The 23,527-nt window shown below is 42.9% G+C and overlaps 1 protein-coding gene across 2 annotated transcripts in view; it reads left to right on the top strand.

Annotated features, from left to right (window-relative positions):
• The window catches only part of tmem178b (transmembrane protein 178B), a 38,307-nt gene that overhangs the window by 12,129 nt on the left and 2,651 nt on the right, over nt 1-23,527 (top strand). For both annotated transcript variants that reach the window (XM_037243790.1, XM_037243789.1), the window contains 2 exons: nt 5,862-5,975; nt 22,948-23,085. In XM_037243790.1, the coding sequence (XP_037099685.1) occupies nt 5,862-5,975; nt 22,948-23,085 (252 nt within the window). The remainder of the gene's footprint in view (nt 1-5,861; nt 5,976-22,947; nt 23,086-23,527) is intronic.

Raw genomic sequence — 23,527 nt, 5'->3', positions numbered from 1 at the left:
CTTCAACGAATGGCCCATTTTAAAACTTTGTCCTTATATAAGGCGCACTGGACTATAAGGCGCACCATTAATGCATCATGTCAGATTTTTAATGCAAATCAAATCATTCTCCATTTTATCTTTTTTATTTCAACTTCAGACGCAACAAATTACTTTATAATCACACAATAATGATCCATAGTCTTTTTGATTCATGATTCATAGTCTTCAGCGGGCCACTTATGATTGATTTCATGACACAATGCTTCGGGCCAGTTTAAATTTAGGAATTTGGTCCATATATAAGGCGCACTGTCGGCTTTTGAGAAAATTTTAGGTCTTTGGGTGCGCCTTATAGTCCGGAAAATACGTTACACTCACAGATTCATGAAATTCAAAATGACATCACTAACCGTAAATCTCACGAGTTAGCATATCCGAAGCTAATGCTAATGATGCAGCTCTGCTTACCTTTTACTAACAAACAATTCTAATTATGAGTTTGACTGTACTGTATACCAAAAACAAAAACACGGCATTCACATAATTAAGAAGTGGCAGGTGGAAGGAAGCCATGTCGGCATTAGCGCTGGTGTGCAGGGTTACAGCCCCTCCAGATGCTCCCATTTAATTGTCCGGTACGCTAAGACTCATTCAAAGAGAACGGGATCCGATTAAGGAGACAGATTAAACTGGCCTTGACCCACTCTGTCATCCACAGCCTCGCGTGGAGGTAACACGCCCAGCGAGGGTCCAAAAGGAACCCGAGGCAGTCTTGCATGTAGGCCAACATGTCGTATGATGTTAGCTCACGCCAGCTGTCGACATACAAAATTCAAGTCTGGGGGACACGTGGAAGCTGGTCTCACGCAATTTATTTGATTGCAAAAATGATCAAAAAACCATCTGCTGCCTCGTTTTTCGACTGTGCTGTGGGTTGTGCTTCTATCCCTAATTATGAATCAAGCCACGACTTAGGTTAAGCAAGTTATGAGACTGGCGTGTGTGACTTGACCACCAGGGGGATAGTACAACGCAAACATGCAGACGCAAACGAAGAAGAGTTACACCAACTACTGCAAGCTGAAGTAATTTTGCAACTTTTTTTTCAAATCTTACATTTAAAAAATATAATATATATATAATGTAAAATATAATATATATGATGGATAATATATATATAAATATATAAATGTCATAAAAATGCAATCATAAATAATGCACACAAAATATTTTGAGATGCTATTACAACAACAAAAATGCCTTTAATAGACTTTGCACAGTGTGGACATTTATATCTGTTTCATGGTTGCCCAAACCGTAAAGGTTAGCCCTACCTGAGGGCTAGTGTTGACATTTCCTCTCCAAAGCTTCTGATATTCCAATAAAAAAAAAATCCAGTTGGACACAGCACCTGGCTGGATTCGTCTCCATAAATTATCTTTATTTTTCGTGAAATTCTGTTCGGAAGAAATTCATATCATGTGTCCGATCTGTCAGATTCCTGCTAATTATTTCTGCCGGACACATGGCCTTCTGCAAAGTCGCCAGCATCTCTACTCCTCCAAATTTAATGAAACATGCTGTGTTTAATGAGTAATTTGCCTCCCCGAAAGCAGGAGACTTGCTGTCAGTTTGTAGTGATTACATGCTAAGAATAATAATAAAGGAGTTTGGATGAGAACAAAATAGTGGACAGAAAAAAAAAAAATTGAAAGGAACTTGTTTTAAGAGGAAGATTATTGCATAAAGCCTAAAAAAAAAAGCTGGAATCAAAAGCAAGTGACATAATCATAGACTGAAGTAAAAAAGCTGATGTCAGCAATATTTATGTTTTTTTTATGACTAAATTCTGCTGTTTCGGGAGCTCCCAAATGGCTTGTTTAAAAAAATATGAAGAAAAGATTGCCAGCATTACGGTGCCATTATTTTCTTTTTTTTTAAGTTGCCTCTCAAATGATTGTGTGCTCAAGGCATTACTCGCTTATTTGGTAGATGAACACGCTTCGAAGATAAATTTGCCTTCCAGGGGTTTAAACAGAGATGAAGTGGAAACGCTTTTAATTGGTGGATACCAAAGAAGCAGGTCTGACATCACAGTGTGAAATAGAATTAACCCGGCAGAATAGTCACGACACCACGCTGTGATGGATATGTCTACCTTCAAATAAGATCATTTTAACACTTGCCAACTGCCAACACGGTTCCGAGTTAAGAATATTTTTTAAGCAAACACAACCATTAATTATTGATATAATTAAACAGTGGAAATAATTTTTGCCGATTTTTTTTTGCTTCAAAACAAAGCGACATTGCACTGCTCCTTCTGTTGTGAACAACTCGGCCACTAGGGGACAGTCTAAAAAAGACATCGGAACACACAAAGAAGAGTTTCACAACTGACTCAGTTAATTGAAGTTCGAGTTTCTGTCAAAGTTATATTATTGTTATATTGTCCATCTACATGTGTTGCGAACCGTTTGTGTTCGAATATCCCGCTATCATCTCCGAGCATTTATTTATGGAGGCCAATGTTTGTGCTTTGGGATTATAGTGAGTGGAATATTTTAAGTCATGGATCACTCGTGATTTTCCACTATTCATGTGGGAGAGGGGCCAAGTCCTTGCCGCATGGGAGATGACAGTAGTTGGAAAAAATATGGCAGTAATATCTTACTTCAGATATCTGGAGTCATATTTAATCAGGTTCAGGGCCTCCAAAAGACATATGCTTCTAAAAATTGCTTGGCCAACTGGATTTGCGCTATTCCCTGGATGCTCACTCGAGTCACAGTACACACACACACATAAACACACAGACAAAATGTGTTAGGTTGTTTGTAAGGCTACATTAAAAGGCAGCTGCTATTAGCGACTCCAGGGTGGTCCACTTTCACCCCCACCACTTTTCTCCTCCCTTCAACCGGCTAAGCCCCGGCGACGCCAAGCACCCCCCCCCCCACATCTGCCCATCCTTCGAGCAGGACGGACAGCATCCCCGGCCCGAGCTTTTCCATGCTAATCCCGCGGGCCTGGCTACGGGGTGGGCGGGGCGAGTGAGCATTGAAGTGGGTCACACCAAAATGAGGCCATGCCGAGCTTGAACTGTAGCAGCGGCAGAGGCGGCAGCGGCGGCGAGCTCCCATCTGCCACGAGCGGCGATGACAAACGGAGCTGGCCTCGTGTTGCCGTTGGGCGAGGCGCTAGCCCTCGAATCCATTAATATGCTTCTTTTGGAATGCTCATAAAATTTGAATAGATGTTCAACAACCTAACTAAGTGTTACTGGATCTGCGTTTCTTGACTTTTTTTTTGAGCGCTACCCAGCTGTCAAAGGTGTTCCGACACCTGCTCCACCAAATTTAGCAAGGAAAAATGACACCTCGGAGACACACGAGTGCACTGATGTCAAACTCAAGGCCCGGGGGCCAGATCCGGCCCGCCACATCATTTTATGTGGCCCGCGAAGACAAATTGTGCATCAAATTCGTGTGTCATTACTAGAATTGCAAATTGTCTTCACTTTTAATAATATATCTTTTTTTTTAATATTTGACCAGTTTATACTCGTCTGATTTGAAAATGAGTTATTTGTCAGTTTGTTTTGTAGCTTTTATTGTATATAATATGAGGTGCTCATACAGTTATTTGGGTTGACAGTCAGAATGGCCCTCCGAAAGAAGCTATGCGGCCCGTGAAAAAAACGAGTTTGACACCCCTGCACGAGTGAAATGTCAGACATTTTGAAAAAGATCCGTATTGAATAGGGATTATATTTGCAGTTATCGGTTTTGGCTGTTATGGTCAATGTTAATTCCAGAACCAAAAATTGATTTCATAGGGAATTTTTTTTTTGAAATAGCAGTGGAGGCCGGTGCAGATTGTTCCCCTCTGCACCTTTTCCACTCCTCCAGAACAGTCAGTCTCTCCACTTACGAGAATGGAAATTGTGTCTGTCTCCGAGATGTTTGCAGAAGGGCTGAAGGGCAATTTAGCTAAAATGACTGAGTTGGAAATCCATTTCGGGAGAGCGGAAGCAATATGCAGCCGCTGTCGTGACAGTGCTTCTCCGTGAAGGGGTGTAATCTTGTGTAATGTAACGTGTCTACTGGCTACAAAATGCCCAAATAAAAAAAAGACCAAATAAGCTAAAAAAAGATTAAGCTTGTGCCGTGTCCAGTAGCAATGGAGGTGAATGTCGCACTCCCAGGGAGAGACGGAAATGAAAACGTGAACGGTAAAGGCGGTGATTGACGCGGCAGGATATTGAACGAATCGGGATTACATCGTTGCCGTTTCTCGTCCATTTTGGTAGAATTCAAATGTTTCAAGATATGAGCCCCTCACTTTATCACTAAGGACTGGATGTCCCTGCAAATTGCCTGATCAATATGAAAATTACTTATCTGATTTCTACTCCCCAGTAATTTGCTGGTCACATATTGCATTGATAAAACCTCTTGTCAAGTCGTACGTGTTACTTGACACTCGTTGAGGGGAGGGGCGGAGGGTTTTGTTGTCCCTCGAGGGAGAGAAAACCGTGATGTCACACATGGTTGGACTGGAGTGTTTTATTTAAAAAGTGGAAACCGTCATGGGAAAAAGAAGTTTGTCACGGCTTGTCCATGAGGAACCGAAGATGCTCGGTTAATTACCGTGCTTTTTATGCCGTGCGGGTGGGATAGCAAAAAGATTTACTCAGCGCTCCGTTTGGCGTCTTGAGATGAATGTCACGGAGAATACCCAAGTGATAGAGAAATCTCCAGTCCATCTTTCAGTTTTATGCTTAGTCATCCATCATAGTGGAACGGAGAGGCTGAATATATTTCGGGATTGTGTCTGCCATCTTGGATTCAGTGTTGCCCAAGCAACGTTGATGTCGGTTTTATTCTACTGCATTATCACTTCTAATGGGATCCTTCATGTATGTATCTACAAACGGGTTCATTGGTTATTGGAGAGCTGCAAACGGTTGGGCATTATTGGCCCATTTCAAATCCCTCCAGCACTTTGTGGTTTCCAGAGCAAAATCCATTTGAGCTCCCTAACACTGCAGGCCTCTGACTTCCTAAGCTCGTCTGTCTTTTTTTTTTTTTTTCCCTTTTCGCACCGTGACATCAGCCCGGTCGTCCAAAGCTGCCTGGATCACACGGAGTAAGAGAAAAAAAATGGTTCAAACACTAGGTAGAGAAGACACGGTTCTGAGATAGCGGATGACGCGGAGTTGAAGTTGATTAATTGATGACGAACGTGGTTTTGTTTTTTTTACACTGTGGACCGGTTTTGATTTTGCTCACCTTTTGTTCCTGTAGCAGATTTAGATGCATATTAATTTAATTTATAGTATTTTATTTTATTGTATCTTATTTATTTGTTTATTTTATGGGAGAATGGGAGCTGACTGTGGTGTTGACAGCCATGAAAGGCTAATTATCATTATCAGATATTGCGATCTTCTTGGTGTATGCATGACTGCAGGGTGGGGAGGGGGGCAAAGTTGGGGGGGGGGTGCGGGCCGACTGATATCCTCATGATCTCCATTTGCGCAGTTCAAATCTCCCCCGACTCAGATAATATAGCGTTCAGTAAGCTTGGCGACTTGGACCAGAGATAATTAGAGTGGACATGCTGTAATGGTGTCCACAGAAAAGTAGCAGCCATTAAATTAAAATCTGGGAATAAACATTTATTTTGGATGAGAAAGTTAATGGTGTCCAAGTTGAAAATGGACTCTTGCAAGTGGCTGCTTCTGCTGCGTGTCATCAATGGAGCTTATGCAACCGATGAGTCAGCGAAGGCGCCTATACGCGAATCCGTCCGTCTTCCCGGTTTTCGCATTGGGAATTGGGCCTATATTTCAACTCAATGTTTTTCCTTTGCAGGTTCTGTTGGGAGATGCTCCTTCATCAAGTACCACTACTCCTCGGGCACAATACCCAAAAACCTCTCGTATAACATCACCAAGACAATAAGGCAGGATGAGTGGCACTCCCTCCGTAAGTATCTTCCTGTATTTTGTTCTAAAATTTTGGAATCGGGTCTGGAGAGTCCCATTGCATAAAATTGATATTGGTGATATTTTGGGTCCAGCTGGTCTTGAGGGAACTCGGTTCTTTTAGCTTTAATACCGTATTTTCCGCACTATAAGGCGCACCTAAAAACCTCCAGTTTTCTCAAAAGCCGACAGTGCGCCTTATATATGGACCAATATGGATTCGTGGATGAGGACTAATTTATTAAAGTAAGCTTTATATCGTGTTTATTTTGTGTGTTGTGTGACATTAACGTTTGAGCAACATTAAGTTATTGATCTATTGTTATTGTTTTCACTATTTCGAGTGTTACTATATTGTGATTGCATTCATGTTTGAGCAACGTTGAGTTATTTATTCTATGCGCCTTATAATCCGGTGCGCCTTATATATGGACAAAGTTTTATTCATTGAAGGTGCGCCTTATAATCCGGTGCGCCTTATAGTGCGGAAAATACGGTACTCGTGACACTAATGGCAACTATCGAAAAACTGTATAATGGCAGTTGAACTATTTCATAGATGCTAAAAAAGATGGCGTCCACAACCGTGGAGCCTTTTTTATGTATTTCCCAATGATATGTAATATAAAATATAAAAAATACAAACCGTGCTTTAAATTGGTGCGAAAAATGAAAGACAGACAGCTGGGTCCGCCGAGGATGGCAACAAAGAGAAGTTGCTATTCTCATGCCCCGGCACCTGACAGCAAGTGACTAGTCAGACGGCAACAGTGACAGTATGAGGTCAACGCGTGTTTCCACTTGGCCTGTCGACCGGCGAGATACACAAAAGGCCCCTGAAGGAATCAGCTGAGCATGTCAGGTGTCCTCAGAAAACTGGACTTGTACAGTATATCCCTCTGACCCAGTGTTGATATAATCCAACAAGCTCCGCCCCCTGCTGCTTTACGGGCTGATGGAATCAAAGTAATGTGATTGGGGATCATGAAGGATCAAAACGTTTTGAATGTTTACTAATTCCACAAATGAAATTTATAACGCTAACACAATACAGATTTGATGTTTTGGAAGTATGATAAATGGATAAAGTCTCAACGGTTGGTCCTCGGTTTTGAACAAACCATCTTTTCATCTCCAGTGAAGGACACAAAGAGTCTCCTGGATTGAAGTTCAGCTGCCGATTTAAAAGGAAGCACTCACCTTACTTCATATATTTTTTTATTTTATGATGTGGCTTTTTATCCACGCGCGATCTTTTCATCTCTGCTATATCTTGGCCGGCTCCCAAAAACAGATAACTCATATTTGCGACAAGAAGGTCACCTCTGTGCAGTCTGGAGATGTTTAATGTCCTTATTACTGCGTCTACCCACGCAGGATATCAAGGCGAGATAACTCTCCCGCTTTTGAACCGATGGTCCGTCTCTCCGGCGTGAAAGCCACAAATGTAAATAGCAAAAGGCCGAGTAAACAAATCTCCGTCCGATGACGAAGCGGTTGCGCTCGTGACTCGAATGACCCGTTGAGATTTATCGTTGAATCGGTTTGGAGTCGACGCCGGGGCAAATACGAGTCACGGTCACCCGTATTTATTCAAGTCGAATGTCAATAAAATCTGTGTCAAATTCTGGTCAGTCATTAGCCACGTTTTGTAAAATGTCATTGATTCTTAGAATTTTCGTAAATTACGGTTAAACCGAGGCAGACTTTGAAGCCCTCTTTGGTCAGCAGATAAATAGTTTTGTTATTGAACTCCAGAGACGGCGTGGATCAAATCCGCCCACACCACCCAGCCTTGTATGGATTAAGTAAGAATGACAACCTGCTCGGGCTTTTCATGAAGTGTGTGAAATTGAACTCGGGCACGCCCGACACACATTTACAGAAACAGTGGGGGGGGGGGGGGTGACGACGAGGCCGCCGGCGTCGCTAGGAGATGAACATGATACTCATTTGCTTCTGTCAGTCAACAAAGAAATAAATAAAGAGTTTGGACGCGGCGCTAAATCAGGAACTAAAATACTCGTTTTTTTTTCGATTACCGCAGAACATCAGAGAAACAGACACGATTGTCTGTCGCATATGCATTTTCCCAACGCCGCATCTTAGGGATTTGGTGACTTCAAAAGAAACGTTAAAGCTCACTCCGGAAGCGACGACGTATAATCCAAAAAAGGTTGCGACGGAATAGGCTGTGGCCACACCCACTGGATTTCCCTGGTGTGAAGCTGACAGGGGTTTAACTCATTGAACGGCATCGATTCTTTGTAGCCCAGGTTCTCGGCTTTCATGCCGTCAAGCTGATAAAACCCGAAGCTTTTCATTGATCGCGGATGCTTAGTGTCTGCTTTGCGAAGGCTTTACGTGCTCTTTCACCGGCGAAACCACTTCAATTGCTAGTAGCTAGCATTAGCATTCAAGGATTTTAAACATTTTGTCATTTTGTGAAGCTACTTTTGAAATCTAACAGGCTCCAAAGAAAATATTGTTCTACCCAAAGACGTAAAAGCGACATTGCTAGTAGCTAGCCATTAGCATTCAAGGATTTTAAACATTTAGTCATTGTGTGAAACTACTTTTGAAATCTAACAGGCTCCAACGAAAATATCGTTCTACCCACAGGAGACTTCAAAGTGACATTGCTGGTAGCTAGCCATTAGCATTGGAGGATTTTAAACATTTAGTCAAGCTAGTTTTGACATCTAACAGGCTCCAGCAAAAATAGCGTTCTACCCAAAGGAGACTTCAAAGTGACATTGCTAGTAGCTATCCATTAGCATTGGAGGATTTTAAACATTTAGCCATTTTGCGAAGCTACTTTTGAAATCTAACAGGCTCCAACGAAGATATCGTTCTACCCAAAGGAGTACCCACCGACTCGAGAGTATTTACATAACCATATAACAGCTTGACTTACGTCTCAACTTCACTAATGACTCACTGAGTCAGCAAAGGCCGCCGACTGTGGGTTTTCCTACGCATATCCGTGGCATGATACCACTCCATCCTACATATCTTGATATATTTTCAATGACTGCTCCGTCGGTTTTACGACCTAAAAGCTACATATTGCTTGGAAGTACTTGCAGTATATCTTTAATATATATTAAAGTCGATGTTTTTATTTTATTTTTTTGCACATTGGCAGCGCGGCACACTGAGGTTCAAATTACGCCGTGGCAGACTAAAAATTCATTTGGTGGTTGTATACAAACAATTAGAAAGTACATATTCGACAATATGTCCTCTTTAAGACTGGAGAGATAATTAGAGATGTGTGCTTAGGTGCCCTGAAAGCATATTAAATGTGATATTGGGCATATTATGCTCTTGCTAAACTCCTGTCTAGAACCATAATAAGGCCATAGAGGGAAATTTGCCAGTTATGTTTGTATATATTGCTGTTTTTTTTCACTAAAATATTAATTGAAACAAGCCAAATCACCATTAGCTTATCAGCTCATAGTGTGCAATGCCAACAGTGGAATATTATTTTTAGACATGATGAAAGATAGTGCAACACACATGCACATGCACTTACCCGCGCAGTTTTGGAATCTTACCACTTAATAATATCTGATATCCATCTAAGTTTAGCATCTGACACCAGATCTGCCATCAAAGCAATTACGCTAACCAGCAGGCAAATATGAAAACTGTTTCCGTAATTAGACATGGAGGAAGGATTTTTTTTTTTGATTGAGCTTAGTCACTCACATAAATGCAGAATCCGAATTTTCAATATATTTTATGTCAAATCCAAAAATGTGACAAGGGTCAAGAGTGGGTCACATCAACACACATTGATTTCCTGTAAGATCTACGGATCATTTGCATGTGTAAAATTAGATCCCTGCTGTGCAATTGCTTCCCTGTTCCCTTCCGCCTCATCGCAGATGGGACGAGTCAAATTTACCCTACGGTTGAGTAGCTTCGTATTCAATTGATTCCATCCAAAATAACCATCTCCTTAAAGCAAATTGATGCCGAACCAGGACGGTAGCGTATGTTCCGTTAACAGCTCAGCCGTGATGAGACTTGCCAGGTTAGCTCACCGTGTTCACTATCGTGCCAACCTGACTCATTGTGCCGGCTCATGTCGCGTGATGAGATGCGCTTGAGCGTGAGCATCGGGACGCCCTTGGCTGAAAACGCGACACTGCCAGGTCAGGCTACTCTCCAGTGATACTCTCAGACCGACATGGAGAGTCGAGCACATAGTGTATTTGTTTTTAATTTTCCTGATGATTTAGTCAACAAAATCTGGCTCAGATCAGTGGATAGAAAAATTTAGTTGGCGGTGGGTAGTATGCAAAGTTTCCTTGTCGCTGGCGGCAATCGGAGATTACGACGTCGTTAAAAAGCTAGATGGGGAGTTGGGAGAATTCATATTCATGGCGACAAAAATCACAGTTGAGAAAATGTGCACCGATGTGTGTGTATATAGTGCTCCTGTGGCTTAAAGCAGGTGGATCGCGGCACTCTAGTGGTACGTGGCGGTATTGTGAATGGTCCGGAAAATCAGAAATGGAAAATAAGTGTAACATTTTTAAAAATAAAATTGATTTATTATTTAGACTTGATTTGTTTACAACCCCCAAAATGGGACACTACATTTTAACGTTATACCCAAAAGTTTGGCTCCGAACATAAACTACCAAACCGTTTATAATTTTATAGTTGCATAGAACAGCAAATTTGGAAGTGCATGATTTTATGGAACATCCCAAAAAGTGGGACAATTAATACACACCTAAAAGTTTGGCTCCTAGCAACTCGTGTTCTTGCCATTTTATCGACATCATGAATTTTGAAGATTTTTTTTTTTAATTTAACACTACCTACAGGCGATCATTTTAATAACCTAGTTGAGGAAGTCCATTTGAGGTGTGATGGGATAAAAAAAAAACATTTTAAAAAAATGCTGTATTTGAAGTGGCACGTTTCAAATCAAACTGTTCTCCTAATCTTGTGTATATTTATCCATGTCGATAATCCTTTTTTTTTTGCATATGAGCTTACTGAAAATAGGGCTTCACCCCCCCCATTCCAATCCCCATTTCCATTCTTCGTGGGAGAGCCGGAAAAGAAATTGTGCCATGTCTCATGCGCGCTCAGTTGAGAGTCTGTGAGTCACAGTAGCCCCTGGATCCAGCTTCGGGTTTAGCGGGATTTGTCGGCAAAAGCCAATCTTACTCGAGCTCACGTGCTTGAAAAGGTGGGAAGATCTAAAATGGTGAAGTCACTTTTGTGCTGCACATCGGCACCGAAGTCAATTTTTTTCGTCAGGACTAAAGTATCTTGTATCTACAGCATGTCTATTCATTTGCCCCCTAGTGGCCAAGACGTGCATATCAGAAGGCCTATTGAATTCAAGCGTGAAATGATTGATTCGACTTTCTGATTCTATTATGCAGTATGGAAATGACTGACATCACTTCCTCTTTGAGCCTCTCCATGATGCGTCACTCGAGAAAGTCCCCGCAGCAGCATGTTAGTCAGACGGCGGAAACGAGGTTGCGCAATTCGAGGCTTAGCGCGATAAACATTGGTTAATTATTGCACTGAAACAGACAAAGGGAATTCGTATGTATGTTCTATAAATAATGCATTGCATATTGTACCTACGTCTTTTTGCAGGGCCAGCGACAACATTTTTCAAAATTTCACCTGAAGCACGACCACCCGCCATCTAAACATCGCAACTGGTTCTGAACCGTCTTCTGATAGGACCAACAGCAAACAAAACATCCCGCGACTTCTAAGCTTTCAAAACTAACACCGCTTGACAACTGATTACGCAAATAGCGCCCTGTCCAATTACCCTTGCAAAGATTAACAGTTCATTTACATTTGGAAAGTCGATCATTGCGATCAATCTATCCTCTCTGAGCTCTAGTGCATACACAGAGACTTCATTTCAATCTGCAGTTTGGCCTCCGTGGCTGTTTGTCACTATGCGTCACTCGCTAATACACTGAAGACAGATTTATTGATAGCATCGCTATCTGGAAATGCGTAACGTAATTGCCGCCTTTTCTGTTTCACGGTCGCCAAGAAGAGGGGGAGAAAGACTTGGAAGACCTTGGAGCGGTAGTGACTGCGAAGGCTACAATGGAGGAATGTAAAAAGTTACTTGTATACGTTATTGAGACCTGGCTCATATTGAAACACCTCAACTTATTCTCAAAGACACGATAGATAGAGTAGCTAGCGAGCTCGCGATACATGTGATAAAGTAGATACAGTCGTTAGCTAGCTAGCGATGGATGTGATAAAGTAGATACAAACCTAGCTAGTTAGCTAAAGTAGCTATAATAGCTAACGAGATAGATTTATCTCCAGTCTGTAAGATTAAAATCTATCTTGTAATATTCTTCAAAACTAGCATTATGTTTTACTCATTAGTACTTCAGTTCTTCGTATTATGATTATGAAATCATTGTCGATCATGTCAGCGTTAGAAGTAGCCTAGACTGAATTAGTGGGAGCGACTCTACTGTGGCAGTAGCAAATAGCTGCCGGATTTTTTGAGGAAAAGGCGAGCAACATGAAGATAAAAAAGCTGCAGGGAAACATCGCAGCCTTGAAGTGACATTTGTCTATGATTCATATTCATATCTGTCTGAGTCATAGCAAAAGGAGACACTTTTATGGAGTAAGTCTGTTCCTTTCCAAAAGATATTTCGTTGCACAAAATATGCCCAGTTGCACCTTTGGAAGATTTTTCGCGACTTATTTTTTGAGCAATAAAGACATTTACTGTTATTGCATGATTATATCGTAGGGATTTTATTCTGCACTGGGTGTTTCTGTCAAACTGTTAATCCGGTTAGTAACATCACAGAGCTTCTGTGTCCACCAGCTGAGAAATCCTCCAGTTATTTAGGGCTGACTGAGGGGGAAAAAGGGGGAGACAGAGAGCTTAAGTTGACTTCGATCAACTGCCACACAGGATTTCACAGTGGACTAAGATTCCTCATGCTTACTGTGATTATTTTACCCGAGGAACCCTCATGACCTCAACCTTACTGAGAACTCGTCGCTTGCTCTTCAATTAAATCTGAAATTTGTTTTGGAGTGATTTCCGTTAAGAACATAGTCCAGGAACCAATTAAACTCAAGGTACCACAATTCTCTAGATTGACAGGTGGGCACAAGATGTTCCAATACCTCCGCTGTCACATTTCTATTTTAAGCTCCATTATTTTGCCGCTGTAATTAAGGATGATTAAAATGAGTCTACACCGGGGCTGATAAGAGACGGACGGCGGTGTGTGCGTGGGTGCACAGATGGACGCGTCACACGAGCCGGTCCCCAGCGGATACATAATCTCGACGCTGGAGAGACAATGTGTCCGGCTGTGGCGACGCGTGGAGTCAGGCTTTGTCAAGTCAACTCCCCGTCTCTTATCTTCTCCCCGCATTCGTGCGGCAGCGCCACTCTGCAGCCTTCAGACGCCAAGGTCAAAGCCAACCCTCCCGCCTCCAACTTGCTTCACTCTCGATGTTCGCCCCATGAGAATAATCCTCAGACGCCCAGGCATGTGTCTGCAGACAACAAGCTTTTTTTTTTTATTTTGATGTCGCCAACTTAGAAGGCTTCCTATTTATATTCATGTCCATGTTTGTCTATAGGCTCCTTCACACTGTTATTGCCGACCACATCTCAATCGGAATGTTTTTGGGGTTGTTGAATAACCCAAGGAAGTTTGAGTTTTAGGGCAACAATTTATAGACAGATTTGACAGACAGCAGAATTCATCGTCCAGGTCCTGAAAGAGCAAAGCAGTTCCAGACGGTCGTTCGACTGAAAGCATGAAAATTATTTTTATACCTCAACTGGGTTCAATTGGTGTATATTTGCCAGAGGATTGTGAACTTTCTCCAAAAAACATATTTTAGCTATATCACCTGCTAGCAACAACGCTAACAATCAGCTCCATCACCTGGCTCATAACAAAAAATGACAAGTTACTGTCTCCACTTACAAGACGTCCCGCAGACACCCACCAAAATGATTTTAAAAAAAAATATTCTCAGGAAGTCTGTTGAATCATTTTCAAATGGAAACCATCCGATGAATGTCAATCACTTCTCTTCTTTTTACCGCGACTCTCCCTCCCTCGGCTTTCTGAAAAGACGACTTGGTAGATTTCAGAAGCAGTTGCGGCTTGACTTTGAGCTTAAATCCTCCTGACACAGAGTCTCGAATAAAACGCCGTGACTGTGGGAGGTTGGAAGCATAAATGGGAGGGGGGGGAGCAGATGATATCAGCCAGACTTGCAAATAGGTGAGATTGCGCTCTGTAATGCGTGTTTAGCGTGCATACTGTTACACACCAATGAAATAGGCTTTATGTAAATTTCTTTTTGAGGTAGAATATGAATATATTAGTGAGAATTAGCATTCGACCGAGCCCCCACCGACCCCCGTCTTCTATGCATTCCAAATTACCTCGTGTGTAGAAGCGATTTGGCTAAGTGCTTATTTAGCCGTATTTGCGACGTTAAACGGAGATAACGAAAAGTGAATAAATCGTGTTCAAAGCGTCGCAGGTATGACAGCGGTTAACATTCGGAATGGACTCCATTTTTTTTTTTTTGGGCCCTGTGTCTCTTCAATTCAAAACTCATAATTTATTACTTTGACTTTTATCCCTCATGCGTCCAGCTGCCGTTTCTTGTCTCACTCCTGTTAGCGCCGTGATAAGATCACGGAAATATTCCTGTCGTCTTTCAGCGAGCGGATGGCCAAGTGCAGCAGAGATGGAAGCACTTAAGCCCCGAATGGACCGGCATCCCTTCTATTCTGAGTAGTTCTTCGGTTTGCAGACTTCATTTAAGGTTCAAGACCATTTGGTTTATTTTCTCCCGAGAATGCCAAGACCAATTTATCATTCGGTGTTTTACAAATCTTCCGAAAGCTCTTTTACGATCAAAAATGCTTTCACGGGTAGACATCCGAAACCTTCCTCAAAGATCAGAAGCTTTTCGAATCGCAAAAACGAGCATACCTACTCCAAGTAGTGAATATCACACCCAAGCTAAAGATGACAAGTGAGAGTTTGAACATGTCGAGGCGGGGATTATAACGGAATTATATAAAGCTGCGCGGCACTCGGCTTTGGTGAAGTGAGGGGAGTTCTGAACTAAGAGAAGATGAGCTACTTGACCATGCGAGAGTACTTTTCAAACGACGTGAGCAGCAACATGCTGGCTCAACAGACTGTGAAGAAACAACAGATGGTTGGAAAGATGACTTTTTTTTTTTGGGGTGTAACTGCTGCACGTAAATCAAACAGAGACTGGTTGAAGATACTAAGGTAGGGGTTCGAGATGTTTTGTAGACACCATTTGGCATATTATATAAGGCGCACCGGACTATAAGGCGCACCATTAATGCATCATGTCAGATTTTTAATGCAAATCAAATCATTCTCCATTTTATCTTTTTTATTTCAACTTCAGATGCAACAAATTACTTTATAATCACAAAATAATGATCCATAGTCTTTTTTGATTCATGATTCATAGTCTTCAGCGGGCCACTTATGATTGATTTCATGACACAATTCTTCGGGCCAGTTTAAATTTAGGAATTTGGTGCGCCTTATAGTCCGGAAACTACGGTAAACTAAAACTCAGAAGCAGTTGTTCCGTGTGTAGGGACAACGGCACTTTGGGCAAAAAACACATGCAGCACAGATGGGGTCTAGACTAAAATCTCTGGTACGACTCTGAGGGCTACTTCCAGTGGGAATGGATACTCCAAAGGGAGCCATCCAGCTGCTATAACATAAGGCTACACGCTAATTCAAACTATTAGCTCTATTAGCGCTACCTTGGTGTGACCAAGGTCGGTAACATTAGCTTGGAAATACTTGGGAGTCTGGAACACGGGCACTTCATATCCCATGCATAAAGCATCTCGAGCTGCAGTTATTAGTGGCTAAGAGCTTTGAGTATCTCTCAGCTCCAGCACTCCCTTTCACGGCCTTCCCTTAGCTAATGCTTCCTGTTCTGCTTTTGAATCAGTCAAACAGCTTTTGGGAGGGGAGGGGAGGTGGGTTTGGGTGGCTGGCATGCACCAGTGTCGCTCGCTCAGCAACTTGGCGTCAGCCCTGGAAAGATTAAGAAAATCCTCTCTCTCTCTCTCTCCCCCCCCCCCCTCCAGAAAAATAAATAAATAAATGCCACCATTAAGACAGAGCCCAATGCTAAGCAATGTTGTAATAATGCTGTGCAGTGACTGGCTGTCAGAGCTTCTGCAGTTTGCATGTCCTCACTAAGCCGTACAGCAATTTCCAAAGAGCAGTAAACTGTGTGTTAGCAGAGAAATATGTCATCCTGCTTGGCAGGGAAGAGAAACTTCCAGAGGCTCCATATTGGGCAATTTTTCTTTTGCATTTGCAAGCAGGGACATGAATTAATCTTGCCGAGACGGCTGATTTTTATCCTCTTTGATTGTAGTCATTAACCTTCATTCATCATATTCATTCCCTTGCTAATGCAATTTCTTTACAGAGGGTGAAATGATTTTTTTTTTTTTAGAACTTCATGATGATAAGATCCCGTAATGTTGCGAAGAATATTCATCATATGCAGTGTTTGCTGTGGAGGGCGATGGTGTTGGTCCATCTGGTGTAGCAACGGTTTCCAGGATCTAAATGGACGGGGGGGGGGGGGATTGTCAAGAATGCTTAGATTTGAGCAAATGTTTGGAATTCAAACATTCCTCCAGATTGTGTCTGTAAATTACCGACTATTCTAGCACATGGGCAAAAAATGGAATTGAACAAGTCCTTGTGTAACACTTAACTAAGTTGGCTCGAAATGACTGCAGCAGCATATATTATGTCACCGAACATATGACATTACTAAGTACCACATGACACGTGATTAATGCCATTTAATGATCTAAAAGCCTTTTTATGGACTGCTTTATGTGCTATTTAACAAGACTGGACGTTTGAACGTGTAGCCTTGGTTACACAACGTTCCTGTCTCGAAATCAATGAAGCAGAATGACTTCATTTACAAGCCATCCAGTTTCCATCAATGTTGAGTACATCCCTCCTAGATAGTGAGGACTGACAACAGCTAGATCAAACCTAGACCTCCGGTTGGGCCCGGAGAACCCGGGTGTCACCTCGCCTCTCGTCTAAGCATCAACACTGACTGACAGATCTGCGGGATTTCCGATAACAGCCTTCCCGTGTCATTCTTGGAAAACTCCGACGGGGATTGGTCAGCTAGGCCAAGTCCTCGATTCAACCTTTGGGGCGGGTTCATGCTGACAGGCAATCATCCGTATGGTCGTTTCGACCCAAGGGCTAATTTGCGAATGGGCAAATAACGCGACTGTTTGCGGATGTCGACGGCATCGACTCATCCGCCATCACGCCCGCCATCTCCCTCGCCCCCCTGCTATCTTCTGTAATTTGATTTTCCCACTCTATTGTTTTGTCCCCGGTGGCAGTCGACATGGGTAATGAAATTAAGCTCTATCCCCCCCCCACCTCCGAGGAGTTGCGGATGCTGTGACAAGGCATCCGCAAACAATACCGATTAGTTTCCCCCTTCGACACCTTTGCTGGCTAACGCTCTCGACCGACCGACTTGTACGTCGAGCGTTGAGAAGCGAGACTATCCTTTGGGCTCAATAGAACTAATGAAAAAAAACAGGACGATCATAACAGATCCAGGACCATAACAGTGGGGACCAGACATTTTTAAGGTGTGCCAGAAAAGTTCCAAGACTAGAATCCCAAAAGAATTTTTTTCCTGGAGTGGATGTCATCTATATCTTCAGGATAATGTTCCTTGGAGGCGGTCTCATGCTCCACCAAGTACTCTTGTTAGAGCTTTGTGGAGGATTTGGCCACCGGGGGAAGTTAACGAACGTGAATTGTGCTTCCATAACAGTTATTTTGTCACTTTTTAAGAGGGCGCCAGTTGTTGCCTCAATCGACGAGTCATTGGCTTCTATGATACGCACGGGAACGAAAACGAGCGCAGACCTCTGCCAAGGTATAAAAACATCGCGGTCTGCATAACAACACAAACTCGGCAGTTTGGAATAAATACTCACATTGTTACAAGTATAAAAGTGTATTAATTAACAGAAGTGATGTAAAAGCCAAGTGGCAGGTTTTGAGAGGAGTTATGGATAAGCTAAAAATATTCACGCTGCAATGAGAGAAAATAAATTCCTCTCAACACATTTCTTTTTTTTTTCCCCTAATAGGGACCAAAATGAAATAATGGATTCTCGCACGAGTGAATGAGAGCAGCTCTACAACTCAGCGGCTTATTGTAGAATTTTGGCAGTTTTAGCCAGTACTCCTTTTGTTTTAACAGATGGCTTGCTCAGTCAGTCATCTACAACAGTCGGACGTTTTCCTTTTTTTTATATCTAATTAAGAAAATAATACCGGCACAGCACAGATTCATTTTTTTTTAAGAATAATATTTTGTAATCTGTAATTAAATGGAAAAGCAGCAGCGGCGGGTTGAACAATGGAAGCTATTACGCAGCGGAAAAAATGACGGCGGTCTGTTGTACGCTGATATCGTAAACAATTCATATAGCGAATGTTTATCGGATTTTAAAATGTGAGACGACCTTCCGTTCCAGTCTAAGAAGACTTCTTCACATCTTTTGCACTCGTTCGAGGAAACTCGGCTTTTACTATATATAACATTGTTTCCATGGTTATCTACCGAATTGAACCTGACTGCAACGGCGCGTCAGAGCAGATGTGAGATGGCGGTTGGGGAAAGAGATTAGATTTTTCTTTTTGATTTTTGTGTATGTCCTCCAAAAAAAAGGCAAGGCCTAATGTAGCGCGAATAAATGAGTCATCCCGTGTGCTCATTTGTCAGACTGACAGTGGCGAAGTCACGGGGCTCCGAGTCACAGTATGCGGCGCGTTAGGATGTTTGCTGAAGAGTTCATGCTACAATTACCCTTTCATCTGATAGATTTGAAGTTTACTTCTAGTTTTGAGTTTTTGTGGCGGACAAATATATCCATGCAAATTAGAACCAATTGAATCCAAGTCTTACGCTCCTACCCTCACCTATGGTCACGAGCTATGGGTCGTGACCGAAAGAACGAGATCCCAATACAAGCGGCCGAAATGAGTTTTCTCCGCAGGATGTCCGGGCTCTCCCTTAGAGATAGGATGAGAAGCTCGGTCATCCGGGAGAGACTCGGAGTAGAGTCGCTACTCCTCCATGTTGAGAGGAGCCAGATGAGGTAATCTCATCAGGATGCCTCCTGGACGCCTCCCTGGGGAGGTGTTCCGGGCATGTCCCACCGGTAGGAGACCCCGGGGACGACCCCGGACGCGCTGGAGAGACTATGTCTCTCAGCTGGCCTGGGAACGCCTTGGGATCCCCCGGGATGAGCTGGAGGAAGTGGCTGGGGAGAGGGAAGTCTGGGAGTCCCTCCTAAAGCTGCTGCCCCCGCAACCCGACCCCGGATAAGCGGAAGAAGATGGATGGATGGATGGATGGATGGATGGATGGATCCAAGGAATCCAACCGTCATTAATCACGATCAAAGCGCGTATTATTTGGGGGCGACCATTTAGAAATCAAAACAACGTCATATCCGGTTGTCATATTTCCTGATTCTGTGACTTTCAGGTTATTTGCATTATCTTAAGGGCCTAATTCTAATCAGTTCTAAATAGTCGCCATCTTCAAATACGGCCTTGTATTTCGTTCTAGTTTGCCACTGCTCAGTAAATACGTTCCAACAATTTCTGTATTCGTTTTGTGAATCAACGAGAAACCGTGCAAGCATCTGACGCGTTTCGAGCAAAAAAAGTTAAATAAATGAAAGCAGCGAGCGTGAACACCATCTCAGCGGGGAACGGTGAACTGGAAACGAAACGATTATTCAGCGTGACTCACCTGATCTTCGCATTGTGCTGCGGGTCTACCTCGCAACTCTCGCACCATTCTGCTTTTGCTTTGTTTTCCGTCTGGTCTTCCCTTCAACACAGAATATAATATTGCAGAAATGCCTTACTTCAGGCCTCCTTCGAATTCCTGAGCTGCTCTCGAGTCTGCGAAATGGACAACCCAAGGGGAACGAGAAAGTAGAATGCAACATATTTGTGCTCGCTAGCTCAAGGGTCGGTAAAATACCGCATATTTTCAGAATTTCATTCTCGCCGGGAGACGTCGAAAACGCTCTCAAAGGTCTTAATTACTTTCCGAGCGCTTGGTCCCGAGACAAGTGGGTGGCATTGATTGCGAGCGGTAACAATCGACCTGATTGCCGTCACACCATGTTCTGAAAAGCTTAAAGTGTGCAATTTCACAACAATATATATAACTCGGGGTTTTACTCCTGCAAGCGTAGGAAATTCTAATATATTGCTTTCCCGTCCAATCAGAAGTGCTCCACCTCAGCGAAAATTAAGCTGGCACTAATCGTGTTTACCCACACGTTGCGTCCACTACGGGATTTCTCTCTCGGTGACTGACAACTCAGCCGGTGGTCCTGTCGTTCTGTCCTTTTCCCCGATTTGCAATTCGGCGACTCGTCACGTCAGCAAAAGCGCTGACACGGGCGCCAGGAGACTTGTATCCCTTTTTAATCCCCCGGCGTTTCATCGGCTCTGTTTATACCTGCAGCCACTCACGGGAAGATTTGCCATGTACATCACGTTCGTTGCCGCATAATGTTGCCGTCAAAGTTTTCTCACTTGCCCCTGCCTTCGGTCAAACGACATGTAAGGTTTTGATCACAAGCGGTCCGATCGGAGTTTTTCGCCACCCAGAAGTCAAGGTCGCTCGGAATTGTGTGTAAATGTGATTCGGGAAGAGATTGCTTAGTCAGCACGTTGTCAGACAGCTTCTGCCATGCTTATCTGCAGGTTCAGAGGTCACCATGGTTACAGGATATGAGTGACAGCATCTCTTGACCTAATGCAGTGGTTCTCCAAAAGTGCTTAAATGCTAATGTATTGAACTTTACTCAACAGCACTTTCATTTTGCATAGCACTGAAACATCGTTGGCACAACAAACTCTTTGTCCCGACTCGCATCGAAGAAACAGCAAACGACAATTGATGTGCTGTATCGGCGCTTTTGTTCCGACCTGACAAAGAACACAAGGCTTTTCCTTTTGCCGCCGCTTGTCAGCGAACATGCTGAGTATGATGTATTGTTCTCATCTCTGAACTACTTTTTGGGGGGGCCGGCGTTTCTTTCCAAACTGGCAGCTTTATTGACATTTTGAAAATGAACAATCACGCAGCTCGTGGTTTGTTTTTTGAAGCTTTTGTGCCGACAGATTTGCAAACCTCACAGAAAGCACAATGTGAAATAGATGTAAACAAATACATGAATTGCAATATGACCTTTATGGCGCTGCTATTTTATTTTATTTTATTTTATTTTATTTTATTTTATTTTATTTTATTTTATTTTATTTTATTTTATTTTATTTTATTTTATAAGAATTTGACCCAGTGGTAGCATATTCAAGCTGAACAAAAAGGGCTCGAGGGTTGACCCTTGAGGGATCCCACATGTCATACACAGGGAATTATGAGCCGTGCTTTCTCGCCCAGTGTCAAGACAGATATGCTGCATCTCTCGCTAATGAGCACCACGGCGAGAGGAAATAGATATATGGACTGTTATCTGCTGCCGCTTTTCCTTTCCCATTACTTTTCACAGCACCATGTCAATACGCAACTTCAAGTCGGTCTCACGCGGCTAATCCATCGCTGGTGGGAAGGCAGATTTTCCTCTTTTCATGCTCACTGCAGGGTGCCATCATTTAACACATCACGCTTCTTTTACACTCTTTCCCAAGAGGCTGCTTACGCAATTATTGTCAGCTTCGGTTCTTCTTCTTCAATTGCTATACGTTTGCCCTTCGCTGCTTTGTATAATTCTTCCCTTTACCGGCCACAATACAGAACTTTTCATTTGATAAATGTCTGCCGTATGGGGACAGTTAAGGTTGCCAAATATCCTTTTTTTTTTTATATTTACGGCAGCTGAGACGTAATATTGGTCGTTGGAGTGCAAGGGTACATAAAGTGCACGGAGGCTGCGGGGTCATGAACATGGTGTAGTACACCCAGTGGAGGCGTGTCTTCCCGTGTTCTTCATTTATGCTCTCAGGGCAAATGTTTTGACCTTTTTCAGCCTTTCCTCCGATAACAACAACCCTTCCCCACCCACACACACCTCCTGGCAGACTTGCTCACCCGTAACATTCTAATCTACTCGAAGAAGGAGGGGGTAGGAAGCTCCGAGCATTTTTTTCCCTCTTCTTCGACTTCGTAGTTCAAGCCCTGTTATTACCCCCCTGGTGCGCACGCTGCTGTCCTTGTTCTTTTTTTTTTTTGCCCTCGCCGTGTCATCGCCGCAATATGGACTACTTTTATAAACGTGCTGGCGGAATGAATATCGAAGTCGTAAACTGACGACCCCTGACCTCAATCTGTAAATAAATTGCCAGGGGGTGGGAGGTCAAATTAAGATCACATTCACGCAAGAAGTTGTTTGGTCTTCAAATTAATTTACCAGGGACTCAATACATGGATCACTGCTGCTGTTTTGGTTAGCAAAAGACTTGACAAATGAGTTTAAATCGCGTCCTTACAGTTACCTATTTTTATTTACCCGACGAGTAGATGAAGAAAGTATTTTCTGTTGTCGAATCGACAATTAGAATAATTTGACACATCAAAAAGTCGGTGGGTCGTGCCTGCCTGCGCAGTTTAAGCCGATTTCCCGACTAGATTCTCCAAACTCTGAGCTCTTAATCCCTAAACTTCAGCCTCAAGCATCTTTCTCATCTTGATTTGTTCGACGGTTGATAATCTTCGATCCCGCGTTACTTTCACCAACACATTTCCAACCCAAATGTAAAATGTTGAAATTACAAACGTACCTGGCTTTAACCGGACTCTCCGTCCGTGTGTGTGCTTAGATTTACGTCGAATGACGGCAGGGTTCATGGGAATGGCGGTGGCCATCATCTTGTTCGGCTGGATCATCGGCGTGCTGGGTTGCTGCTGGGACCGAGGACTCATGCAGTATGTGGCCGGCCTGCTGTTCCTGATGGGAGGTAAGTCAAAAAAAAAGCATTTTTAATAGCCGTGATGTATAAAAAAACAAACAAATAATGGCTCATCATGTATACATCCAACAGTTTACCACCAGGGAGCAAACGGGCTTTATTAATTGTGATTTAGGTCAATGAACGAGAACACACTTAGAAGTGCCGGAGAGCCCGGCGAGGATTAATGCGCTGCCCGACGGTCGTATATTGAACAGGCAATTAGAAGGCACAAGACAAGGCTAGGCCAGACCGCAGAGGCAGAATCCCAAAGAGGCGGCCCAGCCGTAAGGTAATGTAGCGTTCCAAATGAGGCCCAATTTAGAAGCGGCTGCCTTGAATAAAAAGGCCAAAATAAAACGCTGTTGTGGTGTCTTAGTAATTAGGCTGCGCGTAACAAATGACAGAAGATGATGGAGTGTTTTGAGAAAGATTTGCTTCATCACATTTT

This window comes from Syngnathus acus, chromosome 23 (genome assembly GCF_901709675.1).
Source record: "Syngnathus acus chromosome 23, fSynAcu1.2, whole genome shotgun sequence".
NCBI lineage: Eukaryota > Metazoa > Chordata > Actinopteri > Syngnathiformes > Syngnathidae > Syngnathus > Syngnathus acus.
This window is presented reverse-complemented; position numbering and strand designations above follow the sequence as displayed.